The 25,468-nt window shown below is 45.5% G+C and overlaps 1 protein-coding gene across 2 annotated transcripts; it reads left to right on the forward strand.

Moving 5' to 3' along the window:
- The first annotated feature begins 15,710 nt into the window (after positions 1-15,710).
- Positions 15,711-21,348, forward strand: MYC (MYC proto-oncogene, bHLH transcription factor). Of its 2 annotated transcripts, XM_014888484.2 has the most exons (3): positions 15,711-15,986; positions 16,873-17,578; positions 18,634-21,348. In XM_014888484.2, exons 2-3 carry the CDS (start codon positions 16,888-16,890, stop codon positions 19,197-19,199), a joined length of 1,257 nt encoding a protein of 418 aa, XP_014743970.1. In that variant the 5' UTR covers positions 15,711-15,986; positions 16,873-16,887; the 3' UTR covers positions 19,200-21,348. The 2 variants fall into 2 exon arrangements, with proteins under 2 accessions (XP_014743970.1, XP_088035368.1); XM_088179242.1 differs by lacking the exon at positions 15,711-15,986 and having other exon boundaries at positions 16,538-17,578.
- Positions 21,349-25,468: the final 4,120 nt, after the last annotated feature.

Here is a 25,468-nt window from a genome sequence, read left to right on the forward strand (position 1 = left end):
TGTGTGTTTTCCCCAGAGATGATGCTGATGCTCCAGGCAGCAGAGCAGCACAGGTTAGGCACTCAGGTGTGAACGTGACCTCCAGATGTTCAGTGGGTCCTGCAGTTCTGGAAAAAAGTTTCTTGAAAAATCCAGCTTGGTGCAAATCTAGCCACTCACAAACCACTTACTCATCACTCCCTTTTGAGAAGAACTAGAAGAATTATTTATAAATATTAAAACATAATTTTGGGGAGATGGGTAGAGTGCACAGCCTTCTTAGACCATCCAGCTGGGGTGTGAGACAAGGGTTTTATATGCTTTCATTTTCCACAACTAAAACAGGTTTCTCTTTTTTTTCTTTTCTTTTTTTTTTTTTTTTTTTTGGCATTTGATGTGTTACAGAGCCTCAGTGAATACCCAGAAAAAATTAAAAAAATAGTGATATAGCTGTTACTAATTGTTGTAAAATTAAGTGACCTACTTGGAAAAGCATTTTCCCTGTAACTTAATGCAGAAGTGTAAATGGCTATAATTCTATAGGCAGAACTTCTTATTCTGTCTTTGTTTTGTTTATGTCATTTGAGAAGGGATTTAAATTCAGCCCAAATAGCCCCATTTCTATGGGAAAAAAAAGGTGAGATTCTTAAGATAAATTATAGTTATACTACACAGTCTAAAACATTGGTATTAACGGTAATTGTATAATGCACCATATAAAAAAACCTAATTCCCATATCTTCCATTAGAGTTTATATTCTGATTTCATGCAAAATTAGAGTAAGCTATTAATAGTACTGGACTTCCTAAAGATTTATTCTAGATTAGAAGATCTTATCTGCTCTTAGCATGGAAACCGTAAATATTGCTTGAATACAAACACAACTGAACTGTAAACCAACTCATTGCATCTCAGGTCTTTACTAAGTAATGAGTATTCTCTGTTAAAAAAACATCAGTACAGGCAACTTTTTCCTTTAACAAGATCCCCTCAAGACTGGGACTAATGTTCAACTAATGAACAGGGGTTTATGATTATAATGAGCCATTTTTGAGGAATTATTGAGATTTGCACTCAAGTACAGAAAGTGTACATCAGGCAAAAGTCCTATGTGTCCCCACAGTTCACCAGGTCTGCATGATCCATATCCCCATGACATATCACATTTATAACACATCTGTTATAGTCACATCTGCTGGGGAATCCTAAACAGGGCTCCCTTTGACACAGATGAGTGACATACATTGTCATAAGGGCATTTCTGTTTAGCAAGCCCAGCACAGCACAGGTTCTCTGCTGAGAAGATGCACTTTCCCTACCTCCAAAGCTAGCCAGAAATGGTGCTGTGGCCCCTGTTTGCTCAATGCCTGTTTGCCACAGAGGCCAGGCCTAAATACAACCCAAACCAAGTCATCTGTGATGGCTGAGGCAGTGCCATGAGGTCCAATATCTGCACTGCTGGGGTGGCTCTGCTCTGGTGGCACTCAGATGGCAGCCATGGCCAGCTCACTGCTGGTAGCCATCCTGTCAGAGTGCTGTGGGTGTGACTGGCAGGTCCAGCCCCTCCTTGGCTTCTGCTTCCATCCTTCAGATCGTGCTTTTCACAGCCCGTTTATCAAGGCAGATGGCTGCCTGCAGAGCCCCAGGCAAATGGACAGATGGGCTCTCCTCAGCTCAGAACTAAGAGCAAGACTTTGCTGACCTTGCCTGTTTTCTTGGCTGGAATCAGTCAAAAAAACTTTTCTGTAGCTTCAATTCCTGCTTCCACTTGAAGCAAATGGGAACCAATGCAAATCTTAGATTTCCTCATCTGCCTGCAGATGCAACACCAGGTTGGGTCTTTGCTCTCCAAGATGAGCCGGAACTAATCCTAAACTCAATGGTGCTTCATCTCCTCCTGAACTCAGATTGCTCCCTCCTGCCTTTGTTCTTGATCTGATCAGGCAAGGAAACGTTCAGCACATCATCTCTACATACTCCAAGCAGCACATTACCTTTGTTCATATTCATGATTACATGCATTTATGATATCATAAATGCTTAGAAGAGCCTTCAGGATCCATGTCACTTGGGAGGAGGGAAGAAGAGATAGTAGGGAATATTAAAATAAATATATATGGGAACATACTGACTTGAGGACTAATTTAAAGTGATGTTGGTACTATCACATTGCCTGGTAACTGGCTTCATCTGACATTGTTACCCTCGAGGCAGAGGTCAGGGTGGTGAGTCACTGGAACAGGTTGTCCAAAGAAGTTGTGGATGCCCCACTGGGGCCCTGAGCAACCTAATCTAGTGGGTGGCATCCCTGCCCATGGCAGGGGGATTGGAATTAGATGATTTTTAAGGTCCCTGCCAACTGAAACCATTCTATAATTCTATGACGAATCATAAAGGAGGGGAAAAATTGAAGTAACTGAGCACTGAGCCATTTCAGCCCTAACCCTCCAACGCCAAGATGGGAGCACATATGTGGAAAAACAATACAGAGGTTTGGGAACTACTAGATTAATTCAGACAGTCCTTTCTGATGTGAACTTTCCTATAATTCAACTTGTAAAAGTAGGACAGGAGGAAAAAATCCCCAAATATACCTCATGGTAAGAGATAAAAAAATCCATTTGGACCATTTGCAACCTATACAATCCTTTCTCCTACCTCTGCAACACAATTTCAGATATCAATGCTGTGGGAGCACAGACAGCAGGAAGACAAGCAGGTACTTGGTGGAACATTGAGGCCTTAGCATTCGGTCCAGGAGGTGTTGCAACAATCTGAAAATTGCACTAGAGCTGCTGAAAATAATCCTGTAGAATCTGAACACGACAAACCTGGTCCTAAGTCTTGTGAGCTTTAGCAAACCTTCCAAAAGCTTGGTTTGAGGGAGGAATTTGAGAGAAAATTCCAAATCAACAGCTTTACTGTAAATATTTTACACTGAAGTTGATCTGCTTTCCTTCCTTCTTTGATTGTAACATTCCCTCATGTTCTCTCCTCCCAAATATCTGTTCTTTGCACTGCTTTGCTGTCCTTCAACCTTCCATTCAATTCACCTAAAAAATAAGGAGTATTGCATCTAGTAGAAAAAGGAATGGAGGAGAGAGGAGATCTTATGGGCAGAAATTGCCCAGCAGTACATTTTGACACCATGAAGCTGGTTATGATTTCTCACTAACGACAGCACAGACCTGAACTGAAGAGGAAAACTGTTGGGTTTTAGCTCACAGAGCTCTTGACTCACTGCTCAGCAAAAACCCCTCACCTACTTGCCAAGGTCAGTCCTGCATCATCCCAGCTGCAGGAATCACACAGTGGGTCAATATTGAGTGAAAGCTCTTCTCCCACCACCTATTTGGCCCCTACATCTGGAACTCAGGTGAAAATGGAATGCAGCCTTGTCTACAAAAGGGGGTGCTCAGGAAGAGGAAATCCAGCACAGAGACTGGGAATTTAGGAGGTCCTCTAACTCCCCACCAGAAGTGGAACCCACAATGACATCACTGTTCTTGCAGAGCTTGCAAGCACCTCCAGGCATGTCTCTGAGTTCCCAGCTACCTGCAGTTCCACCTTATTTCCAGTAGACTCTGCCTATGGCAAAGAGGGTCTCCAACATTCGTCCTCAGGAAGACTATCTATTCCCATGCCCCAGATTTTTCCCTCCCCACTCTCCTTTTGGATACTGGCACTCTACAACCTCTTTTCATCTTCCCTCCAGAGGAAGCAGCATTTACATCAGCCCAATCCCTCCAGTTCACTCGTGTGCAGGCTGCTGGCCTCTACTTATGCATCACCTCCAAAGCTTTCATTTGGCAGGCAGTCTCAAAACTGCCAGCATGCTACATTAACCTGCATTTCTCTCTTCGTTCACCATCTTAATTAGTGCTTGGGAATATATTAACATGGAGCTAAGCCACAAAGTTTGCATCTGGGCTTGCCTCTTGTTCAGAGGAGCTGAACTAGCACCAGAGCCCGGTGAAGAGTCACCCCTTCCTCACGTAGCAGCTGAAAGCAAGAGCATAGAAGTCACTCTGCATCACAGGATACCCTCTTCTGCTTGAATACTGTGATGTTTTCCCTGCTTTCACAACTCTCAAACAGTCATTTGGTCCAGTAGCTGAAGCTGTTCAGAAACTACCAGCATTTCTAGCTTGACCAAAGTCATTGCCTTCAGGCAAGGATGTAACAAAAAGTGATCAGTGATACTGGATGAGTTAAGCAACATCAATTCTCTCTGTAGCCACTTTAGGAATGAATATATGAGCTAGTGTTTACTGAGTTTCATGTATATGTGAGATAGATAAGTCTAAGTTTGCAGCAAGATATCACAGGCTCTGAAATAGCTGCAAGGTCAACGAGAGGTGGCAGAGGAGACAAGAGAGTCTCTTCTGCTCTTCCTCAAGTGGCTCACCTCACCAGCAAGGTGCTAGGAGGCAAGTTAAGGTCTGAACTTCCTCTGTGCATGCTTCCATGGTGCAGCCTCTCCTACACACTGCTGTGCTTGGGACACAGGTGTGTTCACTTATGTCTGTGGATATGCAAGTCTGAAGGGGTCCTGAGTTTCCTGAAGTAGTTGGAAAGGACACTGAGAAACCTGCCCTCATCACTGCCCTCTCCCAGGGTCTTTGTGTGGCCACCAAAACCCTGCTCCTTGCTTCTCTTTGATGGTGTAAGGAAACCTGTTAGCAACAACCAGCACTGCTAAGCAAATGTCCTTGCTAAGGATAACAAACCAGAGGCAGCATCCTGTCAGGGACAAAAGTTGCTCAGAAAAACTGCCAGTCCACACCTGAAGAAGGCCACCCCTCTTCCTGCCCCAGATCCTTCCCTTAGGTTTCCAGCAGCACCAATCTATTTGGCAGTAGGAGTCGGTCTGCACTGCACACAGTAAGGCAGTGATGCACTGACATACCTGAGACATCTCAGAGCCACCCAGTTTATGCTACAGCCAGTCCCCACAAAATGCTGATCTCAGAAGGGGCTGTAAAACCTCTATGGAAAAAGTGAGGTAAGTGAATTTTGTCTAAGCTCTGGGCTGCTGTGGGACCCCAGGTACTGAGGTTTGCTGGTTTAAAGTTGCTTGGTATCTGTATTAATCATAATATTGCAGACACATAACACACCTGCATTCCATATGCTGTATCATTTTAACTGAGTGACCTACAAGCAGGTTCTTCCATTTTCCATATCCAGAAAAGCTAAGGGTATTTGGGAATCTTCATCACACAAAATAATCCAGGACATTTCTCATTTCAGGACTCCTCAAGAACCCCATCTATTCAGTGTTTAGCAGAGAGAGGCTTCTGAAACTCTGAGGGAGGGAGTATAACAACTCTCACATTAACTGCAGTTAATGCAGGAGAAAATGACCAAGCATGTAAATGTAAGGATGTAAGAATATAAGAATGACCATGAACCTTCCAATTAGCAATATCATGACTAAATTCCGCAGCAGGAACACACACAGCCTTTGGCTTCAAAGACATAATATCACTTTCTGTCTGTTTAGCAGAGAGAATAACTAGGGAAGCTGAGAAGAACATGAGCTGAAGGCAGAGATACCTTCTGGTTAAATATCAGAGCACTGACAATGTAGCTGTAGATATTAGCATATTGTTTATGGGGGCTGGCACATGTACCTATCCAGCCTTCTCATCACATGTAGAGACAGAACTTGGTGTTCTGAAGCACACAATAGTCTCAACTGTAACTCATATAATTTTATTCATCTATTAAGAAAAAAAAAAAAAAAAAAGCTTAGTCCTTAATAAGGAGCAGTACTAGATGGTCCTAAAGTACATATTCCAATTTTTTATCTCTCTTCTCACCAAAAGTGAGATGCATCTCTCAGTGTCCCTTCCCATGACACTAAGAGGAGGGTGCATCTACTCTGGAACTGGAGTGGATCTATATTGGTACAGGAGGGTTACCCTACCTCTATTGGATAACGTGATTTGATTCTGCAGATAAGTCCTAATGGAAGTGAACAGGGAGATGTTCCCTGCTCCTCAAGCACACAGGCCACAATAGGTGAGAGAATCTGGGGCTTCCCAGATTCCTTTGATCTATACCTGTACTTCGGTCCTCTGGCCCTCTCTGCCCCACCCCTGCACATCTCCTCCAGCCCTTTCAGAGCTCAGGCAGGCAGTACAGGATGGGGTCTGAGCATGGTGAAGTGCCTTTGCATGCAAATGATAACAGGAACAATAATGGTTGTAGCTCACTGACAACTCCTTTCCTTTCTAAGACTGGGTGTAAATAATGCTCTTATCTTCTAAGAAATACCTCTGGCATCCCTGACTAAGTGATAAGTAGAAAGAAGAGAGACACTCTTAACTGCTGATCAAGAGGGAGGAGAGTGATTAGCATCCTCTGGGGAACACCTTGTTGATGATGGCTGCTTTGCATTGTTGAGGCTGTAAGAAGCACCTAAATTCCTCCTCCAAAGAACTCTCAGCTGGTGATGAAGTCAGTTCTACATTAATCCCTCAGCACACTCCTCGTCAGGCTAATTTCTGATCAAAGCTTTTCTTGCCATTGCAGTCATAATTGCAACCCTCTGCTCCCATTTGAGAAAGGGACAGTCTGAATGTCAGTAGGACATTCTGACTCTGTTAGGAAGGACTGGACTTAGGCAACACCGGGAAGCTATGAAGTAAGGAAACAAAACAAAACCTGCAGAGGAAAAAATAAGTAGCAAGGCTGAATCAATTTTTTTGGTTTTCATGCTAGGAGTTGTGGCTCCAAGTCCCTGGTAGCTGAGTTTGATACACTAGGTCTCAGCAGTCCCCTGGAATTGCCCATCAATGCACCGTGCACAGCGATTTTTAGAGATTTACCCCAGTTTCTGCCATGCACAAACTTAACCAAAGCAAGCAGAAACAAGCCTAGTGAAACAGCATTCCTCCTACAAGGTCAAAGCTTGGACTAGCACACAAGTGTCCTGAAGCTTAGACTTAATCCTGAGGAGTGGATCAATGCAGATGTGTGGGCACAACCTACTGCATAGATTTGCATTGCTGAGTACCAACAGAGGCTTTCTTCGGCCTCAGCTCCCTCAGCAGTGGAAATCAAGGCATTCCTGGCTCTGCACCCACACTGGGATCCTGTAGGACAGCCTGGCTCTGCAGCCAGACACATCGTGCTGGAATGCATCCTGACATCATCTTGCTGAGGCCATCCCAGCCTGGGCAACAAAACACAGATAAAAGCAGATGTGCATTTAGGCTCCATCTGTACTTCAAACACCTCAGAAAACAGCTGTAACAGAAGATCCCTCCACCCCAGATGTGCCTGCTCTCATGGAAAAGGCGTGCATGCCCCAGTGCTGTATTTGGTCCATGTGCACAATATGAAAAAAAATGCCAACCAGATCAGAAATATACCTCTAGCTAACAATAACTTATACTTGGATAGTGTAGGAAGAAAACAGAGCCTCATTTTCAATTACAGACCACCTCTTATATTGGGCAGTCCTAGCCCAGAGCAATGATGTCCTTTCTCCCTTCTTCTTACACTTTTTATCTCCCCATATTATTGCTTACATGAAGCATCCATTTTCATGCATGATATTTTCCTTTCTAACAAAATGCAGCAGGAGGTTTCACAGGTTAATTATAAATTGATTTTAAAAGCATTTACCAAGAAGTTATTTAAATCTATTTCCTTAATTTCATTTGATGTAGCATATGTCTTGCAGTGCAAAGGGGAGATGCAGCTTTATTGCCACTATCTGCCAGATGAACATGTTCATCATCAACAGTGCAGGGAGTGATAAGTCACTTATCTGATACAGAGAGACAAAACACTCCCTCTTTCTTATCAACAAATTGAGTTATCAGACAAGTGAAGTAGTTTTTCGGTAGCCTTTCTGACTGTGTTTTGCTTTTAAATCCATACCGGCAGCAAATGTTCATGGATGTATTTGCCCCTCTTATGCTCATTTCAAAATGCAGCAGCAGCCACCACAGATAAGAAAGCTTCATCTCCCAAAGACCTCTAGTCTGAGCGCAGTTAAACAGTTCTGAATTTACTCTGATTGCTGGAAAGCTGAACTGAACTACACCAAAAGTAACAAAAGTGGTGCTAAAACAGTCATACAAAGAGCTTAGAGGAACACACAGCTGTAACATTGCATGTCCAAAGCCTGCTGACATGACCATCACTGATGGCTTAAGCCACATTTCTCAACGCTGTCCCTTATATCTGGGCACCTGACCTGAGACAATTAAGACCCAGAAACCAGGGAAGTGCAAGCCCTGATCCGGCCAAGGTAACACTTTTGCTGCACTTGGCTACGTATGCCCAAATGAATTCAGAATTAACTGCACTGCATAACAAAGCCGAAGAGAAGATAAGGTTATCAGCCAGGTAACATTATTAGAAGACTGTAACTGAATGCATGGGAAGGTTTGAGGTGTGAAGAGTTAGAAACTCTCTGATGCCTTTTAAGGACTCAGTTTGGTAATGAGCAGCTACTCTGAAAGGCTCTGTGCAGAGTGTTACTCGTGAAAAGGGTGCCAGCATCACACTGGCTTGAGCAATTGCTGAAAGCACTGAGTTGTTCTAAGAAAGTGCTCAATGCTGGAATGAGCATCACTTTAGCTGAGTGTGGCTGGAAATTAAACTTCATTGGGATAGCCCTGAAAAGGATTTGCCCTTGACTGCAGAGGCCAAACATGATCATTCACCAGTATAATTTTTAAATGTGACTGCTCTCTTCCATAAACCAGTCCAAAGAAAACATGACTTGATAAACAGAAACCCATAGAGGACACACGTGTTAAGTCAAGAATGTTTATTGTAAATACTTACAAATTCACTGCTACAAGCTCATCTTCCTCCTTCCTCTAAAGACGTAATCAAACAGGACCTCCAAGATTAATGTAAGGGTTGGCAATGAGAAAATCATAGTTTCACTTGCCTAACAAGACAAACAAAACCTGTGAGCATTTCTGAGCTTGCTCAACATGGAGCTAGAAAAGGGAGCTCTGATGATCTTCACCAGAAGCTTGAACTGAAGAAAGCATGGACTTTGCATTGGCTCAGATAAGTAGATTGCATATACTTTTCCACCTACCCACAAACTCAGATCCAACCACCTAACAGCTGTAACAAGACCAGTAGCACTTCCAATCTCCAGTATTTTCTAAAGGTCACACAATACCTACTTTTCCAGACATTCTCCTCCAATAGAGCCACTCTCCTTCTCGGAATGTGCTCCTGTGGCTGCACTTATTAATTTGATAGCAATCAGATACCTCATCTCTAAAGCAACCAGCTGCATAACTCCTGGAAGGGTCCTTTGCTCTCACCGGTTTGTAGATGGGACAGGACTGTTGGATATTAATTCTCAAAGAGACAAGAGATAGCTATAAGAATGGCCCAGCTGACAATTGTTTCAATAGTTTCCAGCCTTGCTGTCAGCTGACACATTCCTTCCTCCAGATAATATCTGATACACTCAGATGTTTCTGGAGCTGTGCCCCCACAGGATGTGTGGCAAGAATGACAGCAAGCTCTTTGCTCCTCTACTTTCATACCAAACCTGCGAGGAAGCTGCTATAGGAGGGTTTGTTTATTTTTCTTGAGCATTAATAAGAAACCTGTGCAATAACTTTCAATCCTTCTCTCCTTTCCAGCTGCAATGTTGCAAAGCCCCTCAGTGTCAAGGAGCACTCTGTGCACTTACAGGTGAGATAGGGAGGTGGCTTCACACGGGTGGGGAGGCAGGAAACTCATTCCTGCTGCCTCACAGCTGATAGCGAGTCTGTACAGGGGAGCACCAATACTGAAGGGCTGGAGCAATGGAAGAGGCTCTGATCCCATTACAGCTCTAAAGATCAGGGCTTGACTGCGGTGGTACCTAAAAGGATCATTAAGTACTTGCAAATGACCTTAATACTTTAAAGAGGACTTAATCAAGCAGAGCTGGGATATCTTGACAATCTGATAACTGCAGCATACAATTCAGAGAATGCAGAGGCTAGGGATGTGTGAGTGGCCTTTGGGACTGATTGTTCTGAAACAGCTCTGCTTTTTCGTTCTGAAGAGAAATTTAAATTACCCAGCCTTTCAAAAATAACTGTTTATCTTTCACAGGGTCCTTGAAATCATCTCATTTATCGTATGCTTAAATCAGCGTAGATTTCCTGCAATTCATCCTTAATTCACAGCTGAACAAAACTCTCTTCTATCAAGGAATGCCAAAACTACTGGTGTTATGTAGGTGCCTTCCAGTTATCCATGTCAAAAGGTGTTAATTCGTGTAGGAAAGCTAACTCAAACTGCTTGTAATTTTGGCTGTTTTTTCCATGAGACTTACTTAGATCAGTTTACAGTAGCGTATTTAAGCAACAAAAATAACTAGTAAAAAACCAGTTTATTTGTGATTTTAAGTTACTTGTATACACAGACAAATAGTTTCATTTTACATAATTAAGAATAAACTCATCAAGGGCTGCTCTATTTGAAAAAAAACTAAAATTTGATACTAAAGGCACTGTGATGGTTTGAAAGAACTGCAAAGTCAAACTGTCTGTAAACAAAGTTAAATTAACAGCTGTGGCAATTTTACCCCAAAGCAAAAAAGGTAAAGGCTGCACGCCATGGAAAGACCAAAGCTGGTGTAAAGGCTTTTATTCTCTATATTCAAAAATATTGGCTATATTACTGTCTTCCAATCTGATGTCTTCTTCAATTTCATGATCTCAGACAACAAGAAAAAGCAAGACAAATATGTATCAATACACATGTGCCTAATGACAGACTACCTTTAAAATTTGCTAATGCTTTTGTTACACTGAAGACTTGCTTTCATATGCAGTTGGTTTAAAAATCAACATCTGAAATATTTGGTTTTAACTATTACAAATAATAAAAAAGTCCTAGTTCATATGCACTACCAGATTGAAAAATTAAAATCTAAAGTGTTTGACTTTAACAATAATAATAAAAAAAAAGGTCTTACTTCTGGATCATGGGAAGTATCATTTTGAATCTCCTTTAGTTTGTCCAAGCCAGTTGGAGCACTTCAAGTTCTTTCTGATTCTCTTGATGAAAAAGCTTACTTTTCTGGGACTTCCATGGATTTCCAGGAGGGAGGTGGCACATTTTATAGTTCTAGGGATAATAATTTAATATCAGTGCAACAGTTTCTTTACTCAGCACTCTCCCCATTCAGTTTTCATGTTGATAAAGGAAGGACAGTTTTACGCAGAGGGTGACAAAACAAGAGCCGTTGCTTTCTCTATATTTCCCTTTTCTTGCTGGTAATAAACAGCTTGAGTTTTTCCATAGTGAGGATCACAGGCTGGCATGATGCCGAGGAAGAAGCTGCCATGTTTGCTGCAAATACTCTAGGGCACATAGCTGAGAGGATGAGGGAGAGTCAAATAAATAAATTGCACTAGATACCACTTTCACTGACCCCATGACATCTCTGCCTCAAGATGGACATCCACAGGGTGAGGGTAAAAACAGCCTTGGCTTCCAACAACAGACAAGACCTGAGGATATGATATGTGTGATATGTGCTACCACTAGCATATTTTATCTTATTATTTTTATGGGGTTTTAATTTTTTTTTTTATTTTATGATCTGTTGTTATTCTCTTATTCACATCAACTGATAACATGTCAGCCATAAAACCCACTGATTTCTTCTGCATATTTTATGATCATTCTGAACACTCATGGAGCATGGCTGCTACACTGAGCTAGCTGGGTGGAAACTGCAGTGGTGGGTCCTGTCCATTTTCGACAGGAGGTGTATTTCAGTCTCTGTTTTTCACCACAGTAAACAGATAAGGACAGTGGCCCTCCCAGATGTCTGCATTTCTCCCATGTGCTGGGAAAGTCCACTGAGAAAGTACTCATTAGCACAGCATATGAGTCTCTCTGAGCCTGGAGGAGGGGGGTAGGAAGATCTTATTAATTTAGTCAGTGCTGTGCAGCTTGCAGAAACACTGTCAGCTTCTGCCTACACATATCTCACCTCCTATTGTTAAAGAAATTATAGCTGCTGAAAGAGATGAAAAAGTAACTCATTTATTTTCTGGCTTTCATAGTAATAAGACAAATCTGATTCTCCTTGATGCTGTAGTATGTCTCTGCTTTTCAGACTGGGGTCTTTTGGGGTAGCAGTGGGGACATGATTCTCTGCACAGATGCTGTCAGAGAAAGTGTGCTAGCCTATTTCAGTGGCTCTGACTGCACTGACCACATTTATTGGGGTATATCACTCATTCAAGGACTTAGGACTTTTCAAGACTAATTAGTATCTAGTTAGTGCTTTCCTGTTTCTCACTTGTGGAAAGCCAGAAACCTGCAAAGCTGTGGAGAGGTCGAGCGAAACTTTCAGCAGAAATTTCTGAAGATAGCTATGAGTTCATGGGAATGGAATGATTTGGGTTGGAAGGGACCTTAAGGATCATTTTGTTCCAACTCCCTGACATGGACAAGGACACATTTCATGAGACCAAGTTTTTCAAAGCCCTATCCAAGCTGGTCTTGAACACTTCCAGGGATAAGGCAGCTACAACTTCTCTGAGCAACCTGTTGCAGTGTCACCACACTGAAAGTGAAGAATTTCCTCCTGATCTCTAATCTAGACCTACTCTCAGTTTAAAGCCATTTCCCTTCATCTTGACATCTCCTTGTCAAAAGTCCCTCTCCTACTTTCTTGTAGGCCCTTGTTAGTTACTGGAAGGTGCTGTAAGTTCTCTCCTCCAGGCTGAACTACCCAAATTCTTTCAGCCTTTCCTCACAGCAGAGGTGCTCCAGCCCTCTGATCATCTTCATGGCCTCCTCTGGACTCACTCTGGCAGGTTCATGTCTTTTTTATGTTGGGGGCCCCAGAGCTGGACCCAGTATAGTGTTCATGCTAACTCTATGACTATTAGACTGCTTATTGTCCTCTGAAAAAGAAATTGCAGATGTCTCCTGAGAACAAAACATGCAGTAGGTGGCACAGGCACACAGCACATTATGTCTCAGGGGTTTCCAGACAGGAGGTGCAAGAGCTTTTCCCACCATCTCTACTTGTCTCTCAGGTTCTGCTTTCATTTCTGCTTCTCACCAGTTCCCACCCTGCCATCACACAAAAATTCCACCTAGGGTCCCAGCTGAGTCCCCTCCCATTTCTTGTCAATCACTAAACCCTCCCATGTCAAAACAGTCACATTGACTCTGCTGTCACTGTCACCTTAATGTCACCTGTGCATTTATTCTTTCTGTATAACAGCTATTTTGTCAAAATGGCCCTTTTACTGGAAATTGATACTTACTGATTTCACACCTTGCTTTGAACATAAGAAATCAGAGCAAAATATCTTTTTTTTTCATCTACACTAAAACTACTTCATGAGATCCCTGATGGTGCACCTCAGAGTTGGCTCCTCAACACAAAGTGAACTCGCAGTCTGCACAAGCCTGGAGAAATCCTGCAAGACTGTTTCCTCTGAAGGCTGTATTGTTTCAATGGCACAGTTCTCCCAGTCTTCCCTTCCTGTTTTTCCATTCTTGTAAACACAGGGTATTTTAAGAGTCCATCTACTCATGTTACTTAGTTGTCTCCACTTTAAGTCATAACCCTCTGTGATATTACAGCTAATTGCCTTGCCTGTGATTCTATTGCAACTATGAATGCGATCATGATTTTCAACCCTATCTGTACAGAGTAATTTCAAAATACTTCACCTATTACCAGCTCCATCTGAACTTTAATGGCTTTTACAATTTTGAGGACATTTATTGTGTATCTGGCGAAACTGATGCTATTCCTAAATAGACAAGTGCCCATATCACTTTTTACACTAGTTGTAACTAGACTAATTTCGATCTTGCACCTTTCTGGCCTGCCTTTAGTCATGTTACTTCCATTACAGCAGCAAGGCTGGCTGTGGACAGAGGGGGATATTATTTAAAAATAGCACAATATATTTAAAGCCATTTCTGAGCAAGGGTGTGGATATCCCTTTCTGGAAATGTCAGTAGGTGAAGTATCTACACCATGCCAATGCTACGGCTCTTGTTTTGTCACCCTCTGCGTAAAACTGTCCTTCCTTTATCAACATGACATGGGACAGGAGATGGTTCTAAGCTCCTTGCGGCCCTTTGCTCCGTGAGGACTGTGATTTCTGCAGACACTCTGCTTGGCGAAACGCTCTTCATGAGACACGATGGGAAAAGGCAAAATGAGAGGGTGTTGTTGTTTTTTTTTTTGTTTGTTTGTTTGTTTTGCTCTGGTTCGGTTTGGTTTCCTGGAGGGCGCGGCGGGGCCCGGGGGTCGCGGCTGCCGCAGGTGGCGCGGCGGGGGCGGCGGCCGGCAGGGGGCGCGCTGGGCCCGCGGAACCGGAGCGGCCGCCGTGGGAACGGGGGGGCCGGCCCAGAGCCGGGGGTCCCTCCCTCCTCCGGGGCTCCCTCCCTCCTCCGGAGTTCCTTCGCTCGGGGTCCCTCTCGCCCCGCGGGGCGGCCCCGCGCTCCCCATCACAACCCCAAGGTGCTCGCATGTTCTTAGCAAAACGCTGGGAAGCGGGGAATAAATATACATATAGGCATAGAGCATCCCTCCCAGCGGGCTGCCCGCGGTGGCAACGGGAGAGCCGCCTGGAAGCGTTTAGGGGGGAACAGTGGGGTGTCCTTCCACCTCCCGCGAGTGCGGAGCCAGCGCGGGGATGTGGTGGCAGGATGCGCGGGGCGTAGCTCGTCTGAGGCTGGTGGCTGCCCTGGGGGACGGGAGAATAGCAGTTGCGGGAGCTGCGGGAGGGGTTCGGCGACGCCCGGGAGGGTCGTAGGAAAGGGGGTTCCCGCGGGACCCCCCGCGATGGGGAACGCGGAGAGATAGGAGGGAGCGCCCTGTGGCAGCTCTGCAGCCGCCGCAGCTCCGCGTCCCTCGGGGATGACCGAAAGGAGAGAGGTCACCATGGGGCGAGAGGAGGTGGTCGGAGTGGGGGAGGCACAAGCCGGGGCGGGAGCACACGCGGGGACCGCCAAAGGGAGAGTGGCTGCAAGGTGACCCCCGTGGGGCTCTGCCTCCGCCCTCTCCCTGTTTAATCCTCTGCAGACGCCGGCAGAGGCGGGATAATCAAGCGGCGACCGGGTTGGGGGGTGCCCCAGCTACACACGCTCCTTTGTGCCGGGAGCCCGCGCCTCCCCCGCTGCCCCTCGGCCACCGCTCTGCGCTGCGGGACCAGCTCGCCCTAAGGTGCCGGAGCGTCGGCGAGGGGGGTGAGGGGCGAGTGAAGCCCCTTCCCCGCCGCGGTTACGGCTCTCTTCCTTGCGGGAACGCCAGCGGGAGGAGGGGAACGGCGAGGAACTGCCTTTAATCCCTGCTAGTAATTTTTTTTTTTTTCTACTATGTTTACTTCCGACCTCTCCGTGAGCGGCTCGTAGTAAAATAAAAAAAAATAGTAAAATAAATAAAAAGGGCCGCGGAGCGCGGCATCGCTTCTGCCGGCGCAGCTCCCTCCCTCCGTCCCTCCTTCCCGGCGGAGGCGGGAGCAGAGCGCGGCCGCGGATCTGTGCGGAGCGCGGATCGGAGCGCGGAGCGCAGCGCGCATCAGAGTCAGCCCTCGCAGCGCGCCCTCCCACGGCCGGAGTGTGCAGACTCCGCGCCTGCCGGGGAGCCGGGGGCGGGCTGGACGCAGCAGGGCCTTGCGGTAATGCACCCGCCCCCGCGGCCGCTCCCCCGCCCCTTGACGGCGCTTTAAAGGAGGAAAAGCAACTAAACTTCTATTGTACCGGCCAGCGCGCCGCGCCGCCCCGGACCAGCGACCGACCGCGCCGGGAGGCGGCTGCTCCGCCGCTCTGTGGGGTTTATCAAACCGTGGTGGGAGGAAGAGACCTACATTCTCCCGGCGTTTTGTCTATTTTTTTTCTTTTTTAAATTTTTTTCCCCCGTCCTTTCTGGCGGTTCTTTTTATCATCTATCCATTTTCCCTTCGTTGTTTCTGTACCGCCTGCAATAATCGCCTCGCTACGTCTCGCAGCTGGCGCGTTGGAGAAGCCGGTGAGTTGCGGGGCTCTTCGCTTCCCATCACTCGATTCCCGCGGTTGTGGCGTTTGGATTGACACGGGCTGGTGATACCCGGGCTGCTGGCGGGGCTGCGCTCCGCAGACGTGGATACCGACGAACACTCTCCTCTGCCGGGGCTCCGGCGTTCCCATCCTTTTTCTTGCGCTCGGATTTTAATTTAATTTTTTGGGGGGAGGGGAGCATTTGCTTCTCGCGTATGCGCGGGCAGGGTATGATTGTAGCATATATTACTTATATGCATATACATATATAGGCGGGTATATATGTATATATGACAAGATTTGGCAAAGTTTGCCAAGGTCGCTGCTTGTCCCCGCGCAGTGCCAGCACGCCCAGGTGGGTGGCTGAGGAACAGCCCGGCTCCCGGCTGGAAGCCGCCGGCCGCTCGGCACCCCTTCCCGCCGGGACGGGGGATAGGGATGGCGCTGCGGTCCCGAGAGGGAAGGAGCTCCGTGCCGGAGCCGTGCCTCATGTGAGCGGCGGCGGCGGGGAACCGAGCTGAGCCCAGCCGAGCCGCGCGGCTGGGCTGCCGCAGCCCCTCCGGGGGAGCGGGGAGGGTGGTCCGGGAGCCGGCAGCCCACCCCTCGGTAGGTCAGGTCGCGCTGCCCGATTGTCCCGCCGTACTGAGAACAGGGAGAAGGAGGGTCGTGGTTTGGTTTTTGGTTTTGTTTTTTTTTTATTACTATAATTATTATAATTTTTTTTCTTTTAATAAATCCGACTGCGCATTTCCCTGCCGGCACGGTGTGGGGGGCCGGGAGGGAGCGCTGCGCACCGGGGGGCCGGTAGCTCTGCTGAAGCCGGGGGGAGCCGACCCCCACTGCTCACCCGGTGCCCCTCTCCCCCCTCCTTCCCGCAGGCACCAGCCGCCGCGATGCCGCTCAGCGCCGGCTTCTCCAGCAAGAACTACGACTACGATTACGACTCTGTGCAGCCCTACTTCTACTTCGAGGAGGAGGAAGAGAACTTCTACCTGGCGGCACAGCAGCGGGGCAGCGAGCTGCAGCCCCCCGCCCCGTCCGAGGACATCTGGAAAAAGTTTGAGCTGCTGCCCACGCCGCCCCTCTCCCCCAGCCGCCGCTCCAGCCTGGCCGCCGCCTCCTGCTTCCCCTCCACCGCTGACCAGCTGGAGATCGTGACCGAGCTCCTCGGGGGGGACATGGTCAACCAGAGCTTCATCTGCGATCCGGACGACGAGACCGTCAAGTCCATCATCATCCAGGACTGCATGTGGAGCGGCTTCTCCGCCGCCGCCAAGCTGGAGAAGGTGGTCTCGGAGAAGCTGGCGTCCTACCAGGCAGCCCGCCGAGAGGGCTGCTCCGCCGCCCGCTCCGGACCGCCGCCCGCCGCGCCGCCGGCACCGCCGCCCGGCCTGGCCACGTCCCCCCCCGCCTCCGCCAGCCTCTACCTGCACGACCTGGGCGCCGCCGCCGCCGACTGCATCGACCCCTCGGTGGTCTTTCCGTACCCGCTGAGCGAGCGGGCCCCGCGGGCCGCGCCGCCCGGCGCCAGCCCCGCGTCCCTGCTGGGCGTCGACACGCCGCCCACGACCAGCAGCGACTCGGGTGAGTGGGACCCACGCGTGTCCGGGAGGGCGTGGGAACCCGCGCGGCGCCAGGGCTTCCCGGGGCGCAGCTGGAAGGCAGCACCCCCCGATCCCTCCTCAGCCCCCTTTTGCCCCCCTCCTCCCGTGCGTCTTTTTTTTTTTTTTTTTTTTTTTAAATGCCACGTTTGCGAGGCACGGAGTGTCTCAGCCGGCTTATTTCCTGGAAAACCAGCCCAGTTTTTCCTCCGGGGAATAAGGGAGTGAAAAGCGGGGGGAAAAAAGTAGAAAGAAAGTGTAGGAGGGATAAACTTTCATCATGGGGTCCCGATAAGGCTGGCTCCCGGTTTCACCCGTGGGCCGGGAAGGAGTTAACTCCAGCCCGAGAGCCGCGGGCAGAATGTGCAGTCAGGGAGGTGCTAGTGAAAGTGACTGCAGGGGAGTGAATGGGGCTGGGAAAGTTTTAGAAATGCTTCCTTAGGTATGTGACAGCGGGTTCCGCTCCCTCGTAAATCTGTTTGAAAGTGAGTTTCTACCCAAAGCGCTACAGCCTTCCCTTTTTCCTTTTTTCCTCTTTTTTTTTTTTTTTTTTTTTTTCCAAACTCCCTCCTATTTTCCACAAATTAACAGATCAAGAGAGATTCAGAAAATGCCTCTGAATACTCATGTGTGTTAAGTAAGCTTTCTTTTAAGGCGTGGCCAAAGCCTTCTAAATCCATAATTAAGGGCAGCTTGAGTCTGGGAGCTTTATTGCGCTGTACTGCTGACAACCGAGGTTAAACTTTCCTACTATCTTTCATGCACTCGGCATTACGCAAGATCATTACAACTTTTTGAAATCAGGGAGCCAGGGTTTGGGCTGCAGTCCATGTGTCCTATTGCACTTGAAGCAGTGCTTCCTTAAAGGAAAGGCTCTTGGAGAAAGCTATGTCCAACATCATGAAGTGGATTTAAGGAGGGTTTGTCATTGGGTTCCTCATTGTGCAACTCAGAGTAGCCTTCCCTTTACATCCAGTAGTCTTGAGAGTTCCTACATACAAGTTATGAGGTTTTAATTTTTTTTTTTTTTAATGGCAGAAGAAGAACAAGAGGAAGATGAGGAAATCGATGTTGTTACATTAGCTGAAGCAAATGAATATGAATCCAGCACAGAGTCCAGCAGCACAGAGATGTCAGAAGAGCACAGTAAGCCCCACCACAGCCCGCTGGTTCTCAAACGGTGTCATGTCAACATCCATCAGCACAATTATGCCGCTCCTCCCTCCACCAAGGTTGAATACCCAGCTGCAAAAAGGCTAAGGTTGGACAGTGGCAGAGTTCTCAAACAGATCAGCAACAACCGAAAATGCTCCAGTCCACGCACATCAGATTCGGAAGAGAACGACAAGAGGCGAACACACAATGTCTTGGAGCGCCAGAGGAGAAATGAGCTGAAGTTGAGTTTCTTTGCCTTGCGTGATGAGATACCCGAGGTAGCCAACAATGAAAAGGCTCCCAAGGTTGTCATCCTGAAAAAAGCAACAGAGTACGTTCTTTCCATCCAGTCAGATGAACACAGACTGATTGCAGAGAAAGAGCAGTTGAGGAGGAGGAGAGAACAGTTGAAACACAAACTTGAGCAGCTAAGGAACTGTTGTGCATAGAACTTTTGAGCATCGCTTAGAATAATGCAAATAGACTGAAACTATGATAAAATATTAATGATTCTAATATCTCTCATGAACTACACAGTCCATCGAGTATGGAACTATTGCAACTGCATGCTGTGCGATTTAACTTGAGACTACACAACCTTGGCTGAACCTCCCAAGGGTTTGGCCAGAACCTCAAAACTGCCTCATAATTGATACTTTGGACATAAGGGATGATGGGACATTCTTCATGCTTGGGGATGAACTCTTCAATTTTTTTTCTTTTAAAATTTTGTATTTAAGGCATTTTTTCATACAAGAATCCAAAAGAAAAAAGTTGTCCCCAGTTTGCTGTATATATTTACACATCATATTACCATGTAAATACCTTTAATAAAGCCTTTATAGAAAAATGTGCAACATTAATACGCAACAGTTGTGGCAACTGGATTTATACTTGTCTTGAACTTCTGTGCCATAACATTTCACAATTTTGTTTTTTATTTAAGTACTTTTTTTCCTTTTAAAAATGATTTTTATTTTGTTTTTAGATAAATAAATATTTGCCCAAAATATAATTAGCTAAATCCTGTGTAAAGACTTCACTTTGTCTCCTACTACTGTCATTAGATGCCTTTCTATGACATTCCTTTTTCTTTCATCCTGGCAGTGACCTGACTGAAGTTGAAGAGGGGGTTGGTGAGGGGGAAATGGTGATCATTTTGCAGTTTCATAAGGACTAGTTTCTTGCTCCCACTCCATCTCTTAATTCCAATAGATAAAATTGTTGGTCTAATGTGCCTTGTCAATTCAACTTGCCTTGCCACCACGTCCTCCATGCAGCTGGTGGTAGCAATGCCCATGTTGGTCATGGTCATCTGCCTGCTGAAAGTAAAGCTGGAGTGGTGTGTTTTTTCACTGATCATCCCAGTGTATAGGCTCTGCATTCCTTCCACATACGTATAATTACATTTTTCAGGGCATGACCTTCATTCTGCACTAGGGACATAGCCATGTACTTTGAGAGCTGCTTTGTAGTAAGCTCACCTTAATTGCTTCCTGTTTGATTTTAACAGAAGTTAAAGAGGATAAGAAAATAAACTGAGATGGTGAGTGTTGAAGTGGTTAAAACAACAGAGCGGTTTCCCTTTTTAAGTGCTGAAATCAGCAGAGCCAATCTTCTTGGTCAAACACCTTAACACTTTATTAATGTGAATAGTTACTTGGGATTTCAAGGGATACAAAGTTCAAGGACACAGAAAAGGGAGCAAAGGAAAAGGAGAACTATTTCTCACTTGAAGAGTATGCTCAGACAGATTCCTAACATTTGCCAGACATATTAAATAATATTTACATTCAGGACTTGTCTCATGATCAGCTTCTGATGGGCCATAAGTTACTTGCTTGACACAGCTCTGAAGATTAGATTTGATTCTTTCTCCCTTTTTTGCCCTCTTAGCACCACTTTGGTCATTACTTCAGCAACAAATCAATGAGCCCTTTGATGTGGAGGAAGAATGTGTTTTTCAAAAACTTGGGCCTTGCACTTTTTTGATTTTCATAACTCCCGTTAAATACATATTTGCTTGGCTTCTAACCATTAGAGGAGCAGTGCTGCCAGATAGCACCAGTGCCAGCCATTGAACTGGGACCAGGGGTTCAGGTCTTTCTATTCCTTTTGAGTTCAGAGTGGGAAGAAGAATATTTGGGTCTGGGATAAGGGCAGGTAGCACCATGCAGACAGGGTAGATGCCAGAGGTCTCTGCTCTGCAAAGCCCTGGGTAACCATCCCAACAATCTTGCATGAGGGAGTTTGAAAAAAAGGTAAGTGTGTAAATCCTATTTGATGGAGGGCTTTAGGTGTTTGAAGGTTTCTTGGGGCAAAAGAACCCCATTATGTTAGAAAAACAGGATAAAACAAGGCTTTTCTTTTAATTTTTTTTTGTATCACCCCCTGTAACTGGGTTTATAGAAGTGGTCAGCAGTTGCTTTTTTCTGACATGTGATTCAGATATTCACTTACAAGGAAAAAATAAGTATATGAAATGAAATTGTTAATTGTATCTAAACTGTAAATCAGGACAACTTCAGCTATGAATAGCATAAAAGTTCTGCCTTTTATTAGAATATCTAATTTTAAAAATACATTAATTTCATTTGCCTTTTGGTGTGCTCCTTATTTTAGATATTGCTTCAGAACAGAAGCAAGATGTTCAAGAATTTAAAATTGCAACCCCATCTTCCAAAACAAATCAGGAGGTGTAGATCCATCCACAAAACCTGAAAAATATGTCACCTTTGAGTTCCATATGTTTCATATGGAAACTCAAAACCTGTTGAGTTTCATATGTTAGCAAAATCCCCCAGCTTCTTCCCGTTAAATGAAGCTAGACCACAATGATTAATGAACCTCTTCTTATTTGTCAGCTTCTTATATCATTTGGAGAATGGTTTTGGGTTTTCTCTTCTATCTGCAGGAGGTCCTTAGTCTTTTGATGAATAGGGTGGATAGTTTCAGTTATTTAATTTCTTACTCTCATCTTTTAATTAAGCATCAGTTCCTCTACTCTTTCCTACTGGAAAACAAACCATGAACATTATCTAAAAATATATGGTTTTATGGGCTGATGCTTCATATTTATGACATTTCTTACTTTATTGTAGGATTGCAAAGTACCTAAATAATGCAATTTTAAAAGATTAAAACAGCCTGTGGGTACAGGGTTAAGAAACCTCTTCTGGTCATTAAATTACTGCTGGAATAAAGAGGAACGTGGCTTCCACTTTCCAACTCCTCACCAGAGATTAGCACATGAATGTGAAGACACAAACATCTCACAGGAGTTTCTGGGCTGGATTCAGTTAGTAGTGCCTTGTATCTGGATAGGAAGGTGCTGGGTTTTGCTGCTGTTTTGGAGCAATAGAGGAGATAAGCTTACAAAGCAGCATCTGAGCCTGGAAATGAAATGCAGAATTTATGGTGCTTCCCAAACAGCTGTACCCAAGCTCTAGTTGAAGTACAAGGAGCATTTTTCACTTCACTTCTGTGCTCCTTTACTTTCACAGGACACTTCAAGCTACTTCTCTTCCAGAAGAACTTTAGGCAAAATGTGGCATGAACGGAAACTAGAGACAAACCATCAGGATGAAAATAAAATTTCCTTTATCATATACCCTCACTGATTTAATTTAATTAAATACCAACTTTGAGGATTCCATCTTCATTTTTATTCTTGTGCTTAAATTTTGTCTTTCCGGCCAAGTTATCAAGTAAACGGCTTCAATGTTTCAATTCAGAATATGCTGGGGGAGAACTGGGATGTATAAAAGAATCCATGTCTGCTTAATTCAGCTCCCACTGGAATCTGTAGGAATTCCATGTTTCTTCCAGAGAAACAGATTTGTGCTAGAGTAGGATGCTCTTGAAAATTTTATCACTACCTATGAAGAAATCACTTTTCTTGTCCCTACGTAAGCACTCTTGCTCATGAAGCACTTTGCAACCCTTGCAGGCAGTTGAGAGATGAGAAACATTTCATCAGAGTTGCATGAAAGAGAGAATTTCAGGTAAGTGGAATACAATAACTGTAAACTGCAAATAAGCCAGGCCACTGCAGTTGAAATCTGAATTTATTCAAAACAGAAGGTGGAGGTGGTTGTTTCATCTACAGAGATGAGCCATCTTCTAATATGTTTGATTTGTTTGTGTTAGAATCATCTGCCAATGAATTAACAGAAGAATAAAACTGAACTATAAGTGATCCTAACACAGGCAGACAGCTTGGGGAGAGGCTCAGAATTTATTTCGTAGCTTACAGGTTTGCTATTCCTTCATTTTAACAGGACATCTATGGCAGCTTCTGAAAAATAGCTTCTGCAGCTTATCTTTCTCATTTCTTGATTTCACTTTTTTTTCCAGGCAAATTTAGGCCTCATCTGTGTGGAAACAACAAGGGGAAACCAGGGCTTAGTTCTCAGTCAGCAGAGTCTGATTTCATTTCCAGTACAAAACATTTGATGTTCAGCAGGTTTTACCTACCTTCGTATCATTTACTCATCTCAGACACAGCTGTAAATGTCATGGGGGACAGACTGTAAAAAAAATGTTATCCAAGATTCAGAGTAGCAGCTAGAAAGTCAAAGGAGAATTTTTTTCCTAATTTATCTTGAGTGAAGTGAAGGTGCAAGAATTTGGAGCATCTTGCTTATAGCAGTGGACTCAACCATGTGAATAATTCCCTTTATAGAACCATGGAATTGTTTAGGTCAGAAAAGTCTTTAAGATCATTGAGTCCAACCACTAGCCCAGCACTGGCAAGTCCACCATTAATCCATATCCACAAGTGCTGCACCTACACGTCTTTTAAATCCCTCCAGGGATGGTAACTCAGCTGTCTGTCAACCAACACCTCCAGGTCCTATTCCACTGGGCAGAAAATACTGGCCCAAACACTGGGCTCTCGGGAACAACACTTGTAACTGGATTTAACTCTACTCACCACCATTCCTATCCAGCCAGATTTTTATCCAGGGAAGAGTGCACATGTCCAAGCCATAAACACCCAGTTTTTCCAGGAGAATGCTGTGAAAGATGCAGTGTCAAAGGCTTTGCTAATGTCTAGGCAGACATCACAGCCTTTCCTGCACCCACTAAGTGGGTCACCTTGTCATAGAAGGAGATCAGGTTGGTCAAGCAGGACCTGCCTTACATAAATCCTTGCTGGCTGGGCCTGATCCCCTGGTTGTCCTGTACATGTCAGGTGATGTCACTCAAGATGATCTGCTCCATAGCCTTCTCAGGCACTGAGGTCACGCTGAGGGCGTGTAGTTCCCCAGATCCTCCTTCAAGCCCTTCTTGCAGATGTGCCTCATGAAAGAGTTGCAGTTACTGTGCTTCCAGGGGGGGAGCTAGTTTGGGTGGGACCCTGGCCAGGCAGAGGCAATGTCACCCTCAATTGGTTTGTACTATAATACAAGTCCTTTTTCAAGCCCAAGCAGCTTGTCTTCAAATGTGTCCAGACTCCAACTTCCTAGCAAAAGAGATTCTTTTTTTTTTTCTGATAATGATGAGTCTGACTTTTGGTGCTGAATATTAATGCATATGAAGAAGTGTTAATGGCCACTTGCCAAAACTATTTAATATTTGTAGTTACTAAATAAATCTTTCTTCAAGTTGCCACAAATGCATGGGAGCCCAAGCTACAAGGCACTTCTGCATGGTTGTGCTTGAAACCATCAGACACAGGGGAGAAATCACTGGCTGAGAGTGGACCCACACAGCTCAGGCTGACTGAAATATCTTATTCCCACAAGCACTGTTTCCAGTTTCCGGCTTGATACAGGAATTGTGGAGTTATTCTTTTTTCTAGACAAGTCTGGGAGAAAGCAGCTAGTTCCTGACATTATGTGTTATGGTGATTACATTTTATTGCTAAATTCACCCTTCACATATGTCTGTCTATGGATCTTGCCATGGCTGCTTTTCTGTTGAATACATTTCCATTTGAGGCAAAATCTTTCTTGCCACCATGTGTAATTTCCATCTCAAGCTTCTGTGTCCCAATTACATGGAATTATGTTTTCCAGATAGGATAAGAAAAGGAAAAAATAAGTAGAAATAAAGGATTAGGTGGAATAAATTAAGAGACTTGAAAATATAAGCTTCAAAAATTAAGCAATCTGACTGGGTCACAAAAAGTTCCAATCAGAGAAATTAACACCGCTTGGAACTAATTAGTTCCATCAGCTTCCTTCATACTAAATTTATCCATGAAGACGGAGGGAAAAAAATTACAGGGGTTGTGCTTTATATACAGCTTCTAGGAGGGCAAACACCCCGAAGTTCTGCAGGCTGGAGTGTGCACGGTCAAGCACGCAGCCTCGCTCCCGCAGCCCTTGGAGGTGCCCTTGGATCTCCCGGGACATCTCCCGGGACATCTCTTGGGACATCTCCCGGGACATCTCCCGGGACATCTCCCGGGACATCTCTTGGGACATCTCCCGGGACATCTCTCTGCATAGCTGCGCTTGCAGTCGCACCGCAGCGCTCCCGTTTCCCTGCACATTTTTCTTCCCGGCACCACACGTGTACAAGGGGCTGCTCACAGGGGTGCAGCTGCCAGAGTGAGAGCTTCTTTTCGCTCCTTTTTCTCCCATTAATCTGCTCCGTGACGACAGCAGAGCCAAACAAAGCCTCTCGGTGCAGGTAGTTCCTGTGATCCAGTGCCCGGCTGAGTGTCTGACAAAGCCTTTTTGGCTGGGAACCAAGGCCGTGCTGTGCT

The sequence above is a fragment of the Sturnus vulgaris genome, chromosome 1, assembly GCF_052056855.1.
Source record: "Sturnus vulgaris isolate bStuVul1 chromosome 1, bStuVul1.hap1, whole genome shotgun sequence".
Taxonomy (NCBI): Eukaryota; Metazoa; Chordata; class Aves; order Passeriformes; family Sturnidae; genus Sturnus; species Sturnus vulgaris.

What these genes read in the sequence shown, in the direction of transcription:
- MYC (XM_014888484.2), top strand. Translation starts at nt 16,888, where the DNA reads ATGCCGCTCAGCGCCGGCTTCTCCAGCAAGAACTACGACTACGATTAC. An exon ending in CACGACCAGCAGCGACTCGG is followed by an intron (nt 17,579 to 18,633) that starts GTGAGTGGGACC and finishes TTTTAATGGCAG; the next exon opens with AAGAAGAACAAGAGGAAGAT.